At 33.6% G+C, this 15,802-nt stretch overlaps 1 protein-coding gene across 1 annotated transcript in view; it reads right to left on the reverse strand.

Moving 5' to 3' along the window:
* Positions 1-4,673: 4,673 nt before the first annotated feature.
* Positions 4,674-15,802, reverse strand: part of SGPP1 (sphingosine-1-phosphate phosphatase 1) — a gene marked incomplete at both ends in the record, with an annotated part of 31,484 nt that continues 20,355 nt past the window's right edge. The window contains one exon of the mRNA XM_084239829.1: positions 4,674-5,225. Within this exon, the coding sequence (XP_084095955.1) occupies positions 4,674-5,225 (552 nt within the window). The remainder of the gene's footprint in view (positions 5,226-15,802) is intronic.

Below are 15,802 nucleotides of genomic sequence, written 5' to 3' on the forward strand. Positions count from 1 at the left end.
AAAATTTGTCCTCTGCCCCAACTCACTGTTATTAACCCATCCAAATTTTACTCACTAAAAACTGTTTAACTATAAAGTTAAAATCTGCCTGGCTGAGGACATAGTTAAGAAGATTGCATATGATTATTTGCTAACAATATTATTTTTTTAAGATTTATTTATTTATGCATACAAGAACTGGGGTACAGGCCAGCAGTGTGGGGGGGGGGTGAGAGGATTCACCAGAGACAGAGTGGGGAACAGAACAGGCAGATTGACTGAAATGCACTGCTGAGGGGAGCAGCAGGAGAGTCAGGAAAGGTCTGCTGGGCCATGTGGGTTTCTCCCTGGCCGGGGATCGAACTCGTGCTGCAGTGGCAGCGGAGAGGTTCATAGGCTGCGTCTCAACCCCTTGCACCACCAAGGAGGCCCCTGCTAACAATATTATTAAAGAAATTCATGAATTGGGTAACAATTTGCCATATATGAGCTCTAAGATCCCATATATATCTAAAGTATGTTATAGGGCCTCCCTGGTGGTACCAGGGGTTAAGCACCGCACTATGAAGCAATCCGCAGCCTTTGCAGAACGAGTTCCATCCCCGGCCGGCCAGGGAGCAACCCACATGGCGCAGCAGACCTCTCCTGACTTGCCTGCTGTGCCCCTCAGAGGTGTCTTCGGTCCGTCTACCTGTTCTGTTCCCCACTCTGCCTCTGGTGAATCCTCTCACCCCCTCCCGCATCTCTGGCCTATACCACAGTTCTTGTATGCATAAATAATCTTTTTTTAAAAAAAGAGAATTCCTACCAAATAAATTGGAAGCACTTATTTAGAAACTAATTTTTTTAATTTTTAATTTTTTTAAACAATATTTGCTTCCCCCACCCCCTCAGGTTGAGTCCCCATATAATTTCCTTCCCCAAGGCACCCGTGCACCATCACCAGTTTCCTGTTCTCCTCCTTCCCGCCCTCTGATCCCTCTCCCTCCTCCTCCCCTGCAGTATGTCTCTGATTTGTAATTGTCTGTTTTTGCTTTGTTGTGTTTTGTACTGTTACTATTTTTTTACACTGACGTCTTATTTGGTTCCCCTATATTCCTGCTATAAGTGAAACCATCTGATATTTTTCTTTTTCCTTCTGGCTTATTTCACTGAGCATAATTCCTTCTAGCTCCTTCCATGTTGCTGCGAATGACAAGAGTTTATCTTTTTTGATTGCGGAATAATATTCCATTTTTTATACATACCACATCTTCTTGATCCAGTCATCTATTTTTGGGCATTTGGGTTGTAGAAACTAAACTTTTAAAACAAGAAGTAAAAAAGAAACTATTACATAATTTAAAACTTTTTTTTAGATCTTCAATCTCTGAAAGCCTGATGAAAATTGCAGAATTTTCCCCAGAAAAATGTACACATTGAACACATTGAACCCTACCAGGGATTGAGTAGTCATTCAATCATTCTATGTGTATTAACTGAATACTCTCTGCTGTGTCTGCGGGATCCAGAATGAAACAGAGACACAAGCTACTTTTCCTCATGAGCTTACACTGTAAAGACAGAAAATTTAAAAATACATAAATAATACATAAATAGTTACAGGTTGGGTATGTGCTACTATGACAGAGGACGGGGGAGGACAAATTAGAAAATGCCAGTTAGTTCAGGCTAAAAAGTTAGTATTTCCATAACCACTTTTACTTAAAAAATATTTTTATTTTCTTTGAATTTTTATTATTGTGTCTCACAGGAAAGGCATGTTTTATTTATTAAGATGTGTAGTGGTCTGGTGGACTTAAAAATGAAGTTTTAGCATGTTAAAACTTACTTTTATTGTGCTACTTATAGCTTATTGAAACCATAGGTATATATGATTTTTCTTTTTAATTATGTATACTTCAAAAGAAACTGGAAGAATGTGACCAAAATTTGACAAGATATCAAGCTTAATGACATTCACTATGCTCAATTATTCTTCCTCAAACTGTTGCTTTTTCCTTTTACAAAGTTTCCTTGACAAACAACAAAAAACTCCCTTCAGGAAAACTAATTCAGCTATGAAGTTGAATTTAAAAGTTGGTCCTTATTGACGTTCAGATTAAATGGTTTGGTTTTCAAACCTAGCGTAAAAATTCTTTAACATGAAATTACTTTGACCAAAAAAAAATTAATAAAAAGCCCTTGACATATAAAATTTGTGTGATTGCATATTCAAAATAAAATCATTTTAGTATTTAATCATTTTTATAAAATGCTTTGAGAAAATGTGCTTAGTTATATTCATGTCACTAGATTTTTATGTTGTCACTGAAAGATATTTAATAAGCATTAATTAGACAGAAAGCTAGTAAATAAAAATGCAAATCTACTATAATAGCATTGCTTTATATTAGGTCTTCTAATGAATTCTAGTTTTTGTAATTCATATACATGGCATTTTAAATGATAAAGTTAAATATTCTTTTGTTGATTCTGCTTGAAAGTACCATTCCTAGAATTATAATAAAATTAACTATAATTATGATTAATTTCTGACACTAATGCAAAAGCAGTCAACTACCTGTAATACTATTAGCTACATAATTTACTGAAACATTATTATGTGTAAGCTTTTAAATTATTATAAAACTTTACATCAAAAGTAAAACATCAGAATGATCACTATATAGCCCAAAGTCAGTATGAACATTTGAGAAGTTTTCATTGTCTTCTACTGAAAATAGTACTCTGATTTTGATTAAAATAGAATGAAAATCCTACACATTTGCAAAATCTCTACCAGGTAATACAGACACAAATTCACAGAAGGTACACAAAACAAAACAAAATATCCTTCAATCCCAAATTTGGCTTTTATTTTAAAATACATTTTAGCATGGAACTATTATAGAACGGAAAATAATAAAAGACAAAGAAATGAAATATTTCCAAGTGTCCTTTAAGCTAGATATAAAAATTAATAAGATAGCATAGACCCAAGTTATGGGAAAGTCTCTAAAATTCAATTCATTAAACACATTAAAAAAAAAAGTTTTTTGCACATTTTCCAATGTACCAATATGTTCCTAAGTATCTTGGCTTCCTATTAACTAGTAGGTAAAAGTTGCAATTTAGTGGCTTCACTAAAAATTACCAGATTCAGTATTGGTAAAAATTACTATGTCCTTATATTCTCAATCAGAATTATAAAAATATGAGCTGAAATAGTTATGCTGCCCAAAATAGAAACATCTCAAGTGATACTTCTGGATAATCAGATAGATATTGCACTGTAGTCAGTAATTCCACACCTGATGCTCATTTATATGGAAAGTTAATTCTCTTCTTTATGAAAAACTTACTACAAATAAACTTAATTTAACCCAATTACAATTACACCTCAAAATATAAAGGCACAGACAGAATAAAGAAGAGCTTAATACTATACCCAAATTTTCCACTGTGAAAATAATAAAAAGTGGAAAAAAATAATAGATTCTAAATACTAATACCTTTAGATTTTATAACTTGCTTTGGGTAACTAATAAATGGGTATTTAAAGTTAACACTGCTAAATCTAATAATTTCCAAATAATTTAGAAAAATGGTTTCTTTACATATGAAGCATGTGCATTGTCCCCTAAGTTTCCATGACATTTCCATTCATTGGAATATCTACCTGCAGCATAAACAATCAAGACAATGTACAAAAAAATACATCTCGTTCCTATAACTTACAATGCACAGGAAAATACCTTAAAAATGGAAATATTTATCTAACTAGCTTCCCATCAAATTAGTGAGAAAGTTTAACCCATTCCACATTTCTTTCTAAATGCAGGCTAAAAAATTAAGAGTGGCTTACTTTTAGCCCTGTTAGCTTGACATATTTTTAAAATACTTGCCTGATTATATGTATATTAAAGTTAGTATCTTATTTTTATATCACAGTATATATGGCATCTCTTAATTCAGCAACAGAAAGGCACAACTAGCAAGCAATAAAATTCAGTACCTGAATTATTAAACTGATGTCCAGAACAACTGCAAATAAAGTACATTCAACACAGTGTACAGAACTGGAACAAAAAAGAAATCTAAAAACTTATTTTTCTGAACATTTGGTCCATTAAAATGCCTCCCATGTTCAACACCATGGGTAACAGGGAAAATGATGGCAGTGTAAAAAGAGGCAGTAAATCAATACGTGGTAGCATGTGAATTCTGGTCTAGTAATTATGTAGTCTGGAGATGGCTCCCATGGTAAATAAATGTTAAATATATCTGTTAATAACAATATGCCTGTATTAAGTCCAAATACACGGGAACAACTGTTTGCATATTATTATTGATTTTATAATAAACCCCCAGTTTTAAAAACTTAGGCATATTATCTTATATATAACATATACTAGATACATACGTACCTATCAATATATATTATATATAATTTGAATCCATAACAGCATAAACTGTCCAAATATTACATGAACATTCTAAATGGATACATATCATTTGAAATAGCTCAGCCATCTTAAATCAATATCTGGATGTGCAATGATAAAATGCACTGGCTCTTATGAATTTACTTAAATAACTATTTAAGTTAAATTCCTGCAAAAGCCTAACTCTGAGTCGGCTTTTAACTAGAAAATATTTTTAGATATCATTAATTGATTCCCACCTGTCTTATCATAAGCAGTCTTTCTTCATCAGGATATACCAATAAAAAAAAATATGTAAGGAGCCAAAAAACTGATAGTGAAACCAACCATTCCATAGGTAATGTAGCGGTAAGGAAGTTCAACTTCCATGTGCTGTCTTGCTTTTCGAATATCATCACATGGTATATTAAAGACTTTACAGGCTAAAGGAATGGTGATCTTTTTCATTACAAATCTGACTAATAATACAAATACCATCCCTATGAAGATCCGCAATATGGCTTTTCCAAATAGAGTCACAGTAATGGGAGGCCTAGCTAAAGGTAACATATCCAGGGAAGGATCTAATACTAAACCCACTTTATAAGCAACATGAGATCCACATGCAATTCCAGCACCACTTCCTAGAATCTCAGCTGTGTCTCCTCGGGATGTACTCCAGGTATCAAGAGTGAAAGAAAAGATCCCCAATGCTAAATGAAGCCCGATGATAATTAATGGAGCATATTCGTGAGTTTGGTTGAAGTTGTCAATCAGGTCCATAAACGGATAGAAGATAGCTAAGATTAAAAGGGTATATAGGAATCCAGCAATAATGTCCTGGGAAAAGAGAAAAGTAGAGTTGTTTAGTATACTATTTTTGGCAGTAAAAAAATACATGTATTTCATATTTCAACTACTACAGATATAAACATTTTAAATATACCATTCTCAAAGCAAATTTTATCAACAGACCACACAGTAGGCACTAAAGACTGTCATAATAATAAAAGTTTACTGATAATAATAAAATAATTATTTTAATAATTTTACATAAATTAACTAATTATGCACAAATTTATAGTTAAATCCTGAACAATAAATTATGCTTAAACTATGTAGTTCTGATTTGTGGAAGAAAGTAAATTATTTTTTAAAGAAATCACCTTCATTTTCATGCATTTCAATATATAATTATTTTCATGATCCAAGAGGATACAAGGATTAGGTAATTCCTTTTACTCATTCATTCATTCATTCATTCATTCACAAAACAAATATGTAGTGAGTACATATATGTGCCTGGTACTATTGATACTTTCAGGGCTAAGGATACATTGCTTTAAAAATGACAAGATTCCTGCTTTCACAGAACTTCTACGTCAGTCGGGCTGGCTGACAATCATGTAAGTGAACATGGAGATAAGTATTACAATTTTCAAATAGTTAAAATATTATAAAGAAACTAAAACAGACAACAGGATAATATGATAAAAGACCCTATTTGAATATTATGGAAATCTTTCTCAGGAAGTGACACTTGCACAAAGAACAGATTCCAAAAAGGAGTTGGTCCCAAGTTTGTTTTTTTTTAAGATTTGTTTATTTATACAAGCACTGGGGTACAGGCCAGAGGCACGGGAGGGTGAGAGAATTCACCAGAGACAGCAGGAAGCAGGATAGGCAGAAGGACCCAAGTACACTGCTGAGTGAAGCAGCAGGCATGACAGGAGAGGTCTCCTTCACCATCTGGGAATCTCTCTGGCCAGCCAGGAATCGAACTGGCGCTGCAGAGGGTGCAGACAGCTTCACAGCGCTGCGCTCAACCCACTGTGCCACCAGGGAGGCCTGGGCCCAAGTTTCTAAGGAAATGTGCTGCTGATGAAAGGACTACCAAGTGCCACGGCCTTGAGGCAGAAAATAACTTAGTGAATTTGCAAGGAACAAAGAGAAATCCAGTGTGACAATAATAAGCAAAGAAAACAGGATGTGATAAGAGATCAAAGAAAAAGGCAGTCAAATCAAGTAGGGTCCTTCTAGGCTAGGTAAGGAGTTGAGATTTTATTTCAAAAATGATAGGGAGCCACTGAAAGATTCCAAAGTAGGACTATTACACAATCTGATTGATATTTGTAAAAGAATACTCCATATGCTATGTAGAGAATATAGGAGAAAAGTACAGAAGACAGGAGGCAACTGGAGACATGTAAATCAGCAAGAAAGGTCGACTATATGGCCCATAACTACACAAAGAGATGGATTTAGAAAAATATTTCAAAATTAGAACTGACAACTTCACTTGATGATGAATTGAATGAGGGAGAGAAGCAAAAGAGAAAGATATCAAAAATGATTCTCAGTTTTAGGTATGAAAACCTGGGGAGATGTAGAAGATAGATTACTGGAAGAAATAAAACGTATTTAAAAAAAAAACTTTGCTGAATCATTCTTTGCAGGAACAAAAATATTCCAGGATATTCACCTTAAAATAAAGAACACAAAATCCTGGAATCTACTTTCTCTATCACTGAAAAAAACCGTCAAGAGTTGCTTATATTCACTGCCTCCACTTCTTCACTTCTTATTTTCCCTTAAACTCATCACTGCACTAAAACCACTGGCCTCACAGATACTAATTATATTTATGCTGCCTAAAACAATGTTCACATCTCAACAGCATTCAATATCATTAAGCAACAGACTAGATACTCAATGTTTTCCTGTCTTAAAATTTTTATCATGTAATATTTGGCACACAGAAAAAGATGTATATATAAAATTATAAAATTAATATCTATGGAATTTATGCCCAATAAAATTACAGTATTACTATAATTGTGAATCTACTGTGTACTCTCCCAAACCTATCACTCTGTATTCTTCCCACACTATCATAAATCTGAATTTTAGCTGAATAACCTGCTCTTAAAAACTGCTTTATAACGTAAATCTAAACAAAAGATGATCTAGGTTTGTTTCTTTTCTGAATTTTATGAAATGGTTATTTATTTAGTAGGCAGTCTTCTTTTACTTGCTTTTTATACTTAACATTGTTTTAAAGATTCGTTTATTTTATGCAGTGGTAGGTCATTCACTTTCATATCTGTACAATAGTTTACTATGGGATTACACAATTTATTTACCCATTTTCCCATGGTCAGTCATTTAAGCTATTTTCAGGTTTTGAATTAATTCTTTGGTTATAGTTGAGAAAGCATTCAAGCTTCCTTAATTGGTATCTATTCTTAAGCCAACCAGGAACATCATAAACTATACTCCTATGTTTTCTTGTGCAAGTTTAGGTTTGGTAAAAGTCTGCATGAGTTTCTCCAGGAAATATGCCTAAGAATGAAATGGCAGAGTGATAAGATATGTGCATGTTCAATTTGATAAGATAATTTTAAATATTCCTAAATGTTCACAGAACTTTACATCCCATCAGTTGGTATTTTATAAATGCTTAATTTGCATTTCTCTGATTATAAGTATCTTTTCATAAGTTTATGGACGATTTCTTTTCCATGTAATGTGTAAATGTGTCTTCTAGGCATTATGTGTATATATTGCATCACTGTTCATTTTTGTACAATGTATGCTTGTATGCTTTCTCCTTTCAGGTGTAGTCCCCATAAAATTCCCACCACCAGTTCACCCGTGAACCATCACCATAGTCCCTGGTGTTCTTCCCTCCCTTGTGATTCCTCTACTTCCCCTTTGCAGAATGTCTCTGATTTATAGTTGCCTGCTAATTTTTTTTTTAATTTTTTTTTTTTATAGAGGCATGTTTTCTTTCTTTATTTGTTTTGTTTGTTTGTTTTGTTTATACATGCACTGGGTACAGTCAGAAGCGCGGGAGGGTGAGAGAATTCACCAGAGCCAGAGCGGGGAGCAGAGCAGGCAGAAGGACCAAGGTACACTGCTGAGGGGAGCAGCGGGCGGCAGGAGAGGTCTGCGCGCCATGTGGGACCCTCCTCTGGTGGCCGGGGAGCAGCCGGGGATCGAACCGGCGCCGCAGAGGCCGCGGGCAGCTTCGCAACCCAGCGCTCAAACGCTGCGCCACCGGGGAGGCCCTGCCTGCTAATTTTTTAATTATTATTTTTTTTTTCCTGATCCCTTATTTGGTTGCCCTCCATTCCTCCTATAAGTGAAACTATCTGATATTTCTTTTTCCTTCTGGCTTATTTCACTGAGCATAATCCCTTCTATCTCCATCCAGGTTGCTGCAAATGGCATGAGTTTATCTTTTGCTGGGTCATATGGTAGCTCCATTTTCAGTAGTCTGAGGAACCTCCACACAGCTTTCCATAGTGGTTGGACCAGTCTGCATTCCCACCAGCAGTGTGGGAATTCTCCACATCTTCTCCAAAATTTGTTGGCAATTATTCTTTTGGATTTTGATTTTTTTCTTGCTAACTTACATGATTTCTTTATATAGTCTTAATATAAATCTTTTATCAATAATGTAAATATTTTTATCAATAATTTGTGTTGTGAACATCTTTTTGGAATGTATGACTTGTTTCATTTTTTTTCTTTTTTTTTAAGGATTTATTTATGCATATAAAACTGGGGTACAGGGCCTCCCCGGTGGCGCAGCGGTAGAGCGCTGGGTTGCGAAGCTGCCCGCGGCCTCTGCGGCGCCAGTTCGATCCCCGGCTACTCCCCGGCCACCAGAGGAGGGTCCCACATGGCGCGCAGACCTCTCCTGCCGCCCGCTGCTCCCCTCAGCAGTGTACTTCGGTCCTTCTGCCTGCTCTGCTCCCTGCTCTGGCTCTGGTGAATTCTCTCACCCTCCCGCGCTTCTGACTGTATCCAGTGCATGTATAAACGAACAAGCAAACAAACAAATAAATAAATAAATAAAACATGCCTCTATAAAAAAAAAAAAAAAAACTGGGGTACAGGCCAGAGGTATGAGGGGTGAAAGGATTCACCAGAGACAGAGGGGAACAGAACAGGCAGATCTACTGAAATACACTGCTGAGGGGAGCAGCCGGCAAGACAGGAGAGATCTGCAGCACCATGTGGATAGCTCCCTGGCTAGGGATGGAACTCGTGCTGCAGAGGCTGTGGATAGTTTCATAGGTTGCATCTTAACCCCTTGCGCCACCATGGAGGCCCTGCTTCATTTTCTTACTAGTGGCTCTTCATAAACAGAAGTTCTAAATTTTATTATTTTTTTATTTTTTTAAAAGATTTATTTATTTATTTATTTATTTATTTATTTATTTATTTATACATACAAGCACTGGGTACAGTCAGAAGCGCGGGAGGGTGCGAGAATTCACCAGAGCCAGAGCGGGGAGCAGAGCAGGCAGAAGGACCAAAGTACACTGCTGAGGGGAGCAGCGGGAGGCAGGAGAGGTCTGCGCGCCATGTGGGACCCTCCTCCGGTGGACGGGGAGCAGCCAGGGATCGAACCGGCGCCGCAGAGGCTGCGGGCAGCTTCGCAACCCAGCGCTCAACCGCTGCGCCACCGGGGAGGCCCAGAAGTTCTAAATTTTAATGTAGTCATATTTATCAATGTTTCTTGGTTAATATAGTCTTCCCTACCCTCAAAAACATAAAGGTATGGTTTTCAAAAAAATATTTAAATTCATCTTTTATATTTAGTATACCCCAAATTTTCACTGCATAGCAGGTTCAATAACTCTTTGTCATGGATTGATTGTGTCAACAGTTTTTTAAACCATTGTTTGAAATGATATTTAACTCCAAATCAGAATACTATGGAATATATGCATAGATGCAAAAGATATAGACAACTGCTAAAAATATTAAGAACTGAATATTCAACTAAAATTTTTGTTATTTTTTATTTTTATATATAATATATAAATTTTATTTTTTTACATCATTGCTCATTTTTAAACAATATTTGCTTCTCCCCACCTCCTCAGGTGTAGTCCCCATAGAGTTTCCTTCACCAATGCACCGGTGCACCATCACCTCAGTCTCAGTCCCCTGTGCTCCTCCCTCCCTCCTTGTAATCCCTCTCCCTTCTCCTCCCCTGCAGGATGCCTCTGATTTATAATTGTCCGTTTTTTGTTTTGTTGTATTTTGTACTGTTATTATTTTTTTACACTGATGTCTTATTTGGTTCCTCTATATTCCTGCTATAAGTGAAACCATCTGATATTTTTCTTTTTCCTTCTGGCTTATTTCACTGAACATAATTCCTTCTAGTTCCATCCACGTTGCTGCAAATGGCATGAGTTTATCTTTCTTGATTGCTGAATAATATTCCATTGTGTATATATGCCACATCTTCTTGATCCAGTCATCTATTTTTGGGCATTTGGGTTGTTTTCAGGTTTTACCCTTGTAAATAGTGCTGCAATAAACATAGGTGTACAGGTGTTCTTTTGAATGAATGTTTTTGTGTCCTTTGGGTAGATCCCTAGGAGTGGAATTGCCAGGTCGTATGGTAGCTCCAATTTTTCAACTAAAATTTTTTTAGTAAATAGATTGTGTACTGTTACCACCACGTTCCCAAGTAGCATAGCATATTGTACAACATACACTTAAATATTTGTTGAATGGATGAATGAATGAGTAAATGAATCCTTCACAGGAATTTGTTTTACCTATTTCAACAGAAACTACTCAATTACTTGTAAATAAATCTTTACTCTGTTTTCAATAATATATTGTATTATAGATATCACTGAAAATCATTTGAAAAATTATTTCTATAAAACATGCTTTGGCTAATGTTTTTCCTACCATACAATATGAAGTGAGCTAATTAAATATCAATATTGCTCCCTTTATACAAGTGACTCCTTTTACAGTATAACAAGGAAAGTATGATCAATTAACAAAATGTTTGTTAAAGTATCAACTAAGGCAGTAAATACTACTTGTTAATTCAAACTTCTTTGAAGGACATATAAAACATTTCACATCTAGTTTCTACCTATCATTAAGCTTTAATACTAGATCCCATAATGAAATTTTACTCTATTTCCTGTTATCTTGAAATATTCAGCATATTATTATATATCTTTTCAGATTCTGCTCAGGAATCTACCTCCTCCATAAACTTTCTCTTCTTGTCCCATAAAAAGGAACTTCCTCCTCTTTGGTTCCATGGAATCTTCTACATACATGCTATAGCACTTAACACATTTCTTTGCTTGCCTTTTTCCCAGAAAGCTATAGGTTCACAGTTCTTTAAAGTCCATAAAATCACCTGGGGAACTTTACAATAATATTAATGCCTGCATTAATCTCAAAGATTCTGACTTATTTGAACTGAAGTATGAGTGGGGCATCAATATTTTTTTTTAAGTTTCCCATTCCCAGTGATTTTATTGTTGAATTTTGGTTGAGAGTTGTTGTACTACATATTTACATTACACATTACATATTTAGACTGTAATTTCTCAAAGGCAAAGACTTTATCTACTTTATACATATATACCCAATGCATAAAGCAAGCAGGCAATAAGTATTTGGCTAAACTAAGACAAAATGATTCTTGAGACTCATTTCATTAACTATATAATCTTGCCTGAAAAGAAGTCCATAAGAAAAATAGATGAAACATAGTTTCTTCAAATTAGGCTAACGTCAAAACAACTATATTTTCTGTACCGAAAATACTGTTTTAATACTTTACATTTATTGTCCTATTTAATCCTTAAAATTACTCTGAGGTAGCTTGCCTAGAACAATCTCATTTTCCAGTGTTGTCCCCAGAATGTTAAAATTTTCTCTTTTTTCTCTCAAAATTGTGCAAATTTTTTGAAAATTTACAGTTACCTTAACCAGTATTAAACAATGAAAACTGAACTAAGGTCATATAGCTGATTATTTAATCTCATAGATTGAACGTGCTGAATACCTTTGTTGAAAAAAATGAACACCTTCAACATTAGTAATTAAATATTGGGAGTGAAGAAAAACTAAACTTTTAGGATTTGGAGGAACACAAGTCTTCTATGAAAATTCATTGATACAGACTGGCTACACATACTGAATTTTACTGTAATTACTCCAAGATTTCATAGGTGACATAATCAAATTCTGATTACGTTTTTGGATATGAGATATCAAATTATTTTACAGTCAAACTTCTATAAATATTCAGATCCCAAATTGCCAAAGTTTACATTCCATTTGCTAGCTTATCCTTTCTTCTCTAACAGTAATTAAGAGCCCAGGTCTCAAGGAACAACCAGTGGGTTTGGTTTCTAGAAACTTTATTTTCCATTTAAATTTCACCATTTTTACCAGTGATTCAAAATTTTAAGTTAAATGCCAATGTGGAAATGTTCTGAACTTTTTAATTCTAACATAGAAGGTGGATCAAGTTACAGATGTGTTAAACAAATGATAACTAATGAGTTATATATATATATAAAATATATACAAATAATATATATGACATATGTAACTGTATAAATTTACTCTAAAGTGAATGGAAAAGCTTAATAGCACTAAAATAGCTTTCAAAAACTGCATTTCTTTTTATATTATAGATACATGTACATGTTTATTTCTGTGAAATGTTTTTATACCTTAAAAATGAAAAAAGTAAGTAAATGGCTTTTTAGAACTTTCTTACTTTAATCACTTTAAGAAAACTAAATTGATAACTCAGCAATCAAGTATATTTTGGTATGACATCAAACACCCAATATTCGCTGTCCTCTACTTTTTGGGTATTATTCCATAAACATTAAACTTAGATTACTATAAGACTATGCAAATTTGCCTTCTTTACTGATATTATTATCAGTTATTATGATATTGCCCTGAATAGTAAGGACATATTAAACTCACATGCAAAAGAAATGGAAGGGAGGAATTCAGGCACACACAAGATGCTATTATTATATCAACTTGATGTATAACATCAAAATATGTAACTATACGGTTTTAGGAATTATTACACAAAGTATGCAATAAAGAAAATTAATGTTAAAGATGACATAAAGAAGTTAAAGTAACAAATTTTTCAAAAAGAAACTTAGGAAATAATTTTGGATACTTATTAATTATAGCTTATGCCTTACAAGTCAATACATTTGAATGGAATATTCTGGGATACCATCAAATTTATGGTAGAAATATGTCATATACATAAATTCAATAAAGATTTACTGTATTGTATATCTGGAATTTGTTTTCTTTTCTTTTCCCCTGATCAGGAAATAGAAATCCAGAAGTTAATGATTTGCTGAGACTAGAATTCAGGACTCCCTATAGTTTCCTGGTGTTTTAATTTTTTTAATAGCATATTATTATAACATAAAACATTTATTTTTGTAACCTGTGTCCTGGTTCTAATTTCAATATGTCAGCGTTTCTAAGAATAAAATTTATCATTGTAATGTACTATATCTTTGACTATGTAGGCACTATTAAGGATGGTTTTTAAAACTTTAATTAAAATTCAAAGTGAATACATGCTCACTCTAGAAAAACTGGAAAATAAGATAAACTATAACAAATAGTTATTACCTAGGAATAACCACCATTAAAATTTTTAGTGTTTACTGTTCTAGCTCTTTAAATGTTTTTGGTTTTGTTTTAATTGGTCTGATTTTCATTTCTTGTTATAAAGTGGGTTTGAGAGGTACATACTACTTTATAATCTTATAATACCTTCTTGAAAAGACTTTCCACATATAGCTATAAAAACTTTTGGTACAATTTTGGGTAAATGTAATTATAACATATTCATATTTTACTAATGTAGAAAGAAATAATAACTTTACAAATACTAAGTGTAGTAACATTAAATGGATTGTGTTTTATTTTAAAACATTAAATATTGAGACTTAGGTTTGATAGTAAAGAGAAAATTAATAAAACTCTTCTCTACTTTTCTGATAATTAAGAAAATCAATTTAGGAAATTACCTGGATAATAAAAATAAACTAATAAAGTTTTTGTTTCCTGTGTTCTAACATTAACAACAAAGCATATGGCAAATATTGAATGAAGTATTCATTATAAATTAATTAGAACTCACTTCTTTTTTTTTAATTTTACTTATATGCCATTTTTTTTATAATAAATTTTATTTTTATATTCCCCATACAATTGCAACCCCCCCATTCTGACCCCAATCCCTCCCCTCCCGCCCCCCACCCCCCAAAAAGTGTCTCTGGTTCATAGTTTTTTGTTGATTTTGATTTTCACTTTCTTATAGTTATTCATTTTCCTGGTCCCTTATTTAAGTTTTCTAGATTCCTGCTATGAGTGAGACCATCCGGTATTTTTCTTTTTCTTTCTGGCTTATTTTGCTGAGCATGATCCCTTCCAGCGCCATCCATGTTGCTGCAAATTGCATGTGTTTATCTTTTTTGAATGCTGAGTAATATTCCATGGTATATATGTACCACATCTTCTTGATCCAGTCATCTATTTTTGGGCATTTGGGCTGTTTCCAAAGCTTAGCTATTGTAAACAGTGCTGCTATAAACATAGGTGTGCAGGTGCTCTTTGGAATTGATGTTTCTGTGTCCTTTGGGTAAATACCTAGGAGTGGAATTGCTGGATCATATGGAAGCTCTATGTTTAGTAGGTCAAGAAATCTCCACACAGCTCTCCATAGTGGTTGGATAGAACTCACTTCTTAATGAAGTTATCACTTGGCTAATGTGGTAACTAAACAACTTTTAACATATTATATAGCATACTCTACCTATAATTCCATACTAAGTTCACAATAAGCAATGAATATACAAATTGTATTTAGGAAAATAGTTCAAAACACAGGCAATTACTGAAGCACTATAGGTAAAAAAGTAAATTGTAGGAATACACTAGATCTAAATGCAAAAAAGGGAGTTCATTATGTTATTTTATAAAAAAAAGGATTAAATAAGTGATACATTATTAAATATCAATATGTTATATAATTATTAGCAATATGTAAATAATGTATATAAGTAATATATAATTGATTAGTAATATATTATTAATTAGGAATAGTTGTGCTTATAACACAGAATCATAATTTACAATGCTTGCAAGTCATCCATGACTTTACTTTTAAAGAAAATCAAAAACTTGGAATATAATTCAGTAGCTAATCTAATTAAAGATGATAAAACATTCCATAGGACAAGGTGGTTTTTTAATAAAGAACTATAGCTAAAAAAAAAAAAAGAACTATAGTTGTCAGACTCATGACTTGAAAAATCTATCAATATTGTTTTTACTTCAGCTGATTCAAGAACAGATGATATTCAGTATATAAAAAATGAAGTGCATTCAGTTTGAGTATTTAACCAATCTACTAAAATATTCCCTTTTTCTGGGAGTTGAAGGGAAAAACTCTAAAAGGCACAAGATGGATCACATTTTCTGTGACAAATATTAGGCTTGTGTGATATTTACTCTCATAAAATTAGTAGATATTAGTTAGAAAGACAGATTGTAGTTAAATTCACAAATTG

This window comes from Talpa europaea (genome assembly GCF_964194135.1).
Source record: "Talpa europaea genome assembly, chromosome: 8".
NCBI classification, from domain to species: domain Eukaryota; kingdom Metazoa; phylum Chordata; class Mammalia; order Eulipotyphla; family Talpidae; genus Talpa; species Talpa europaea.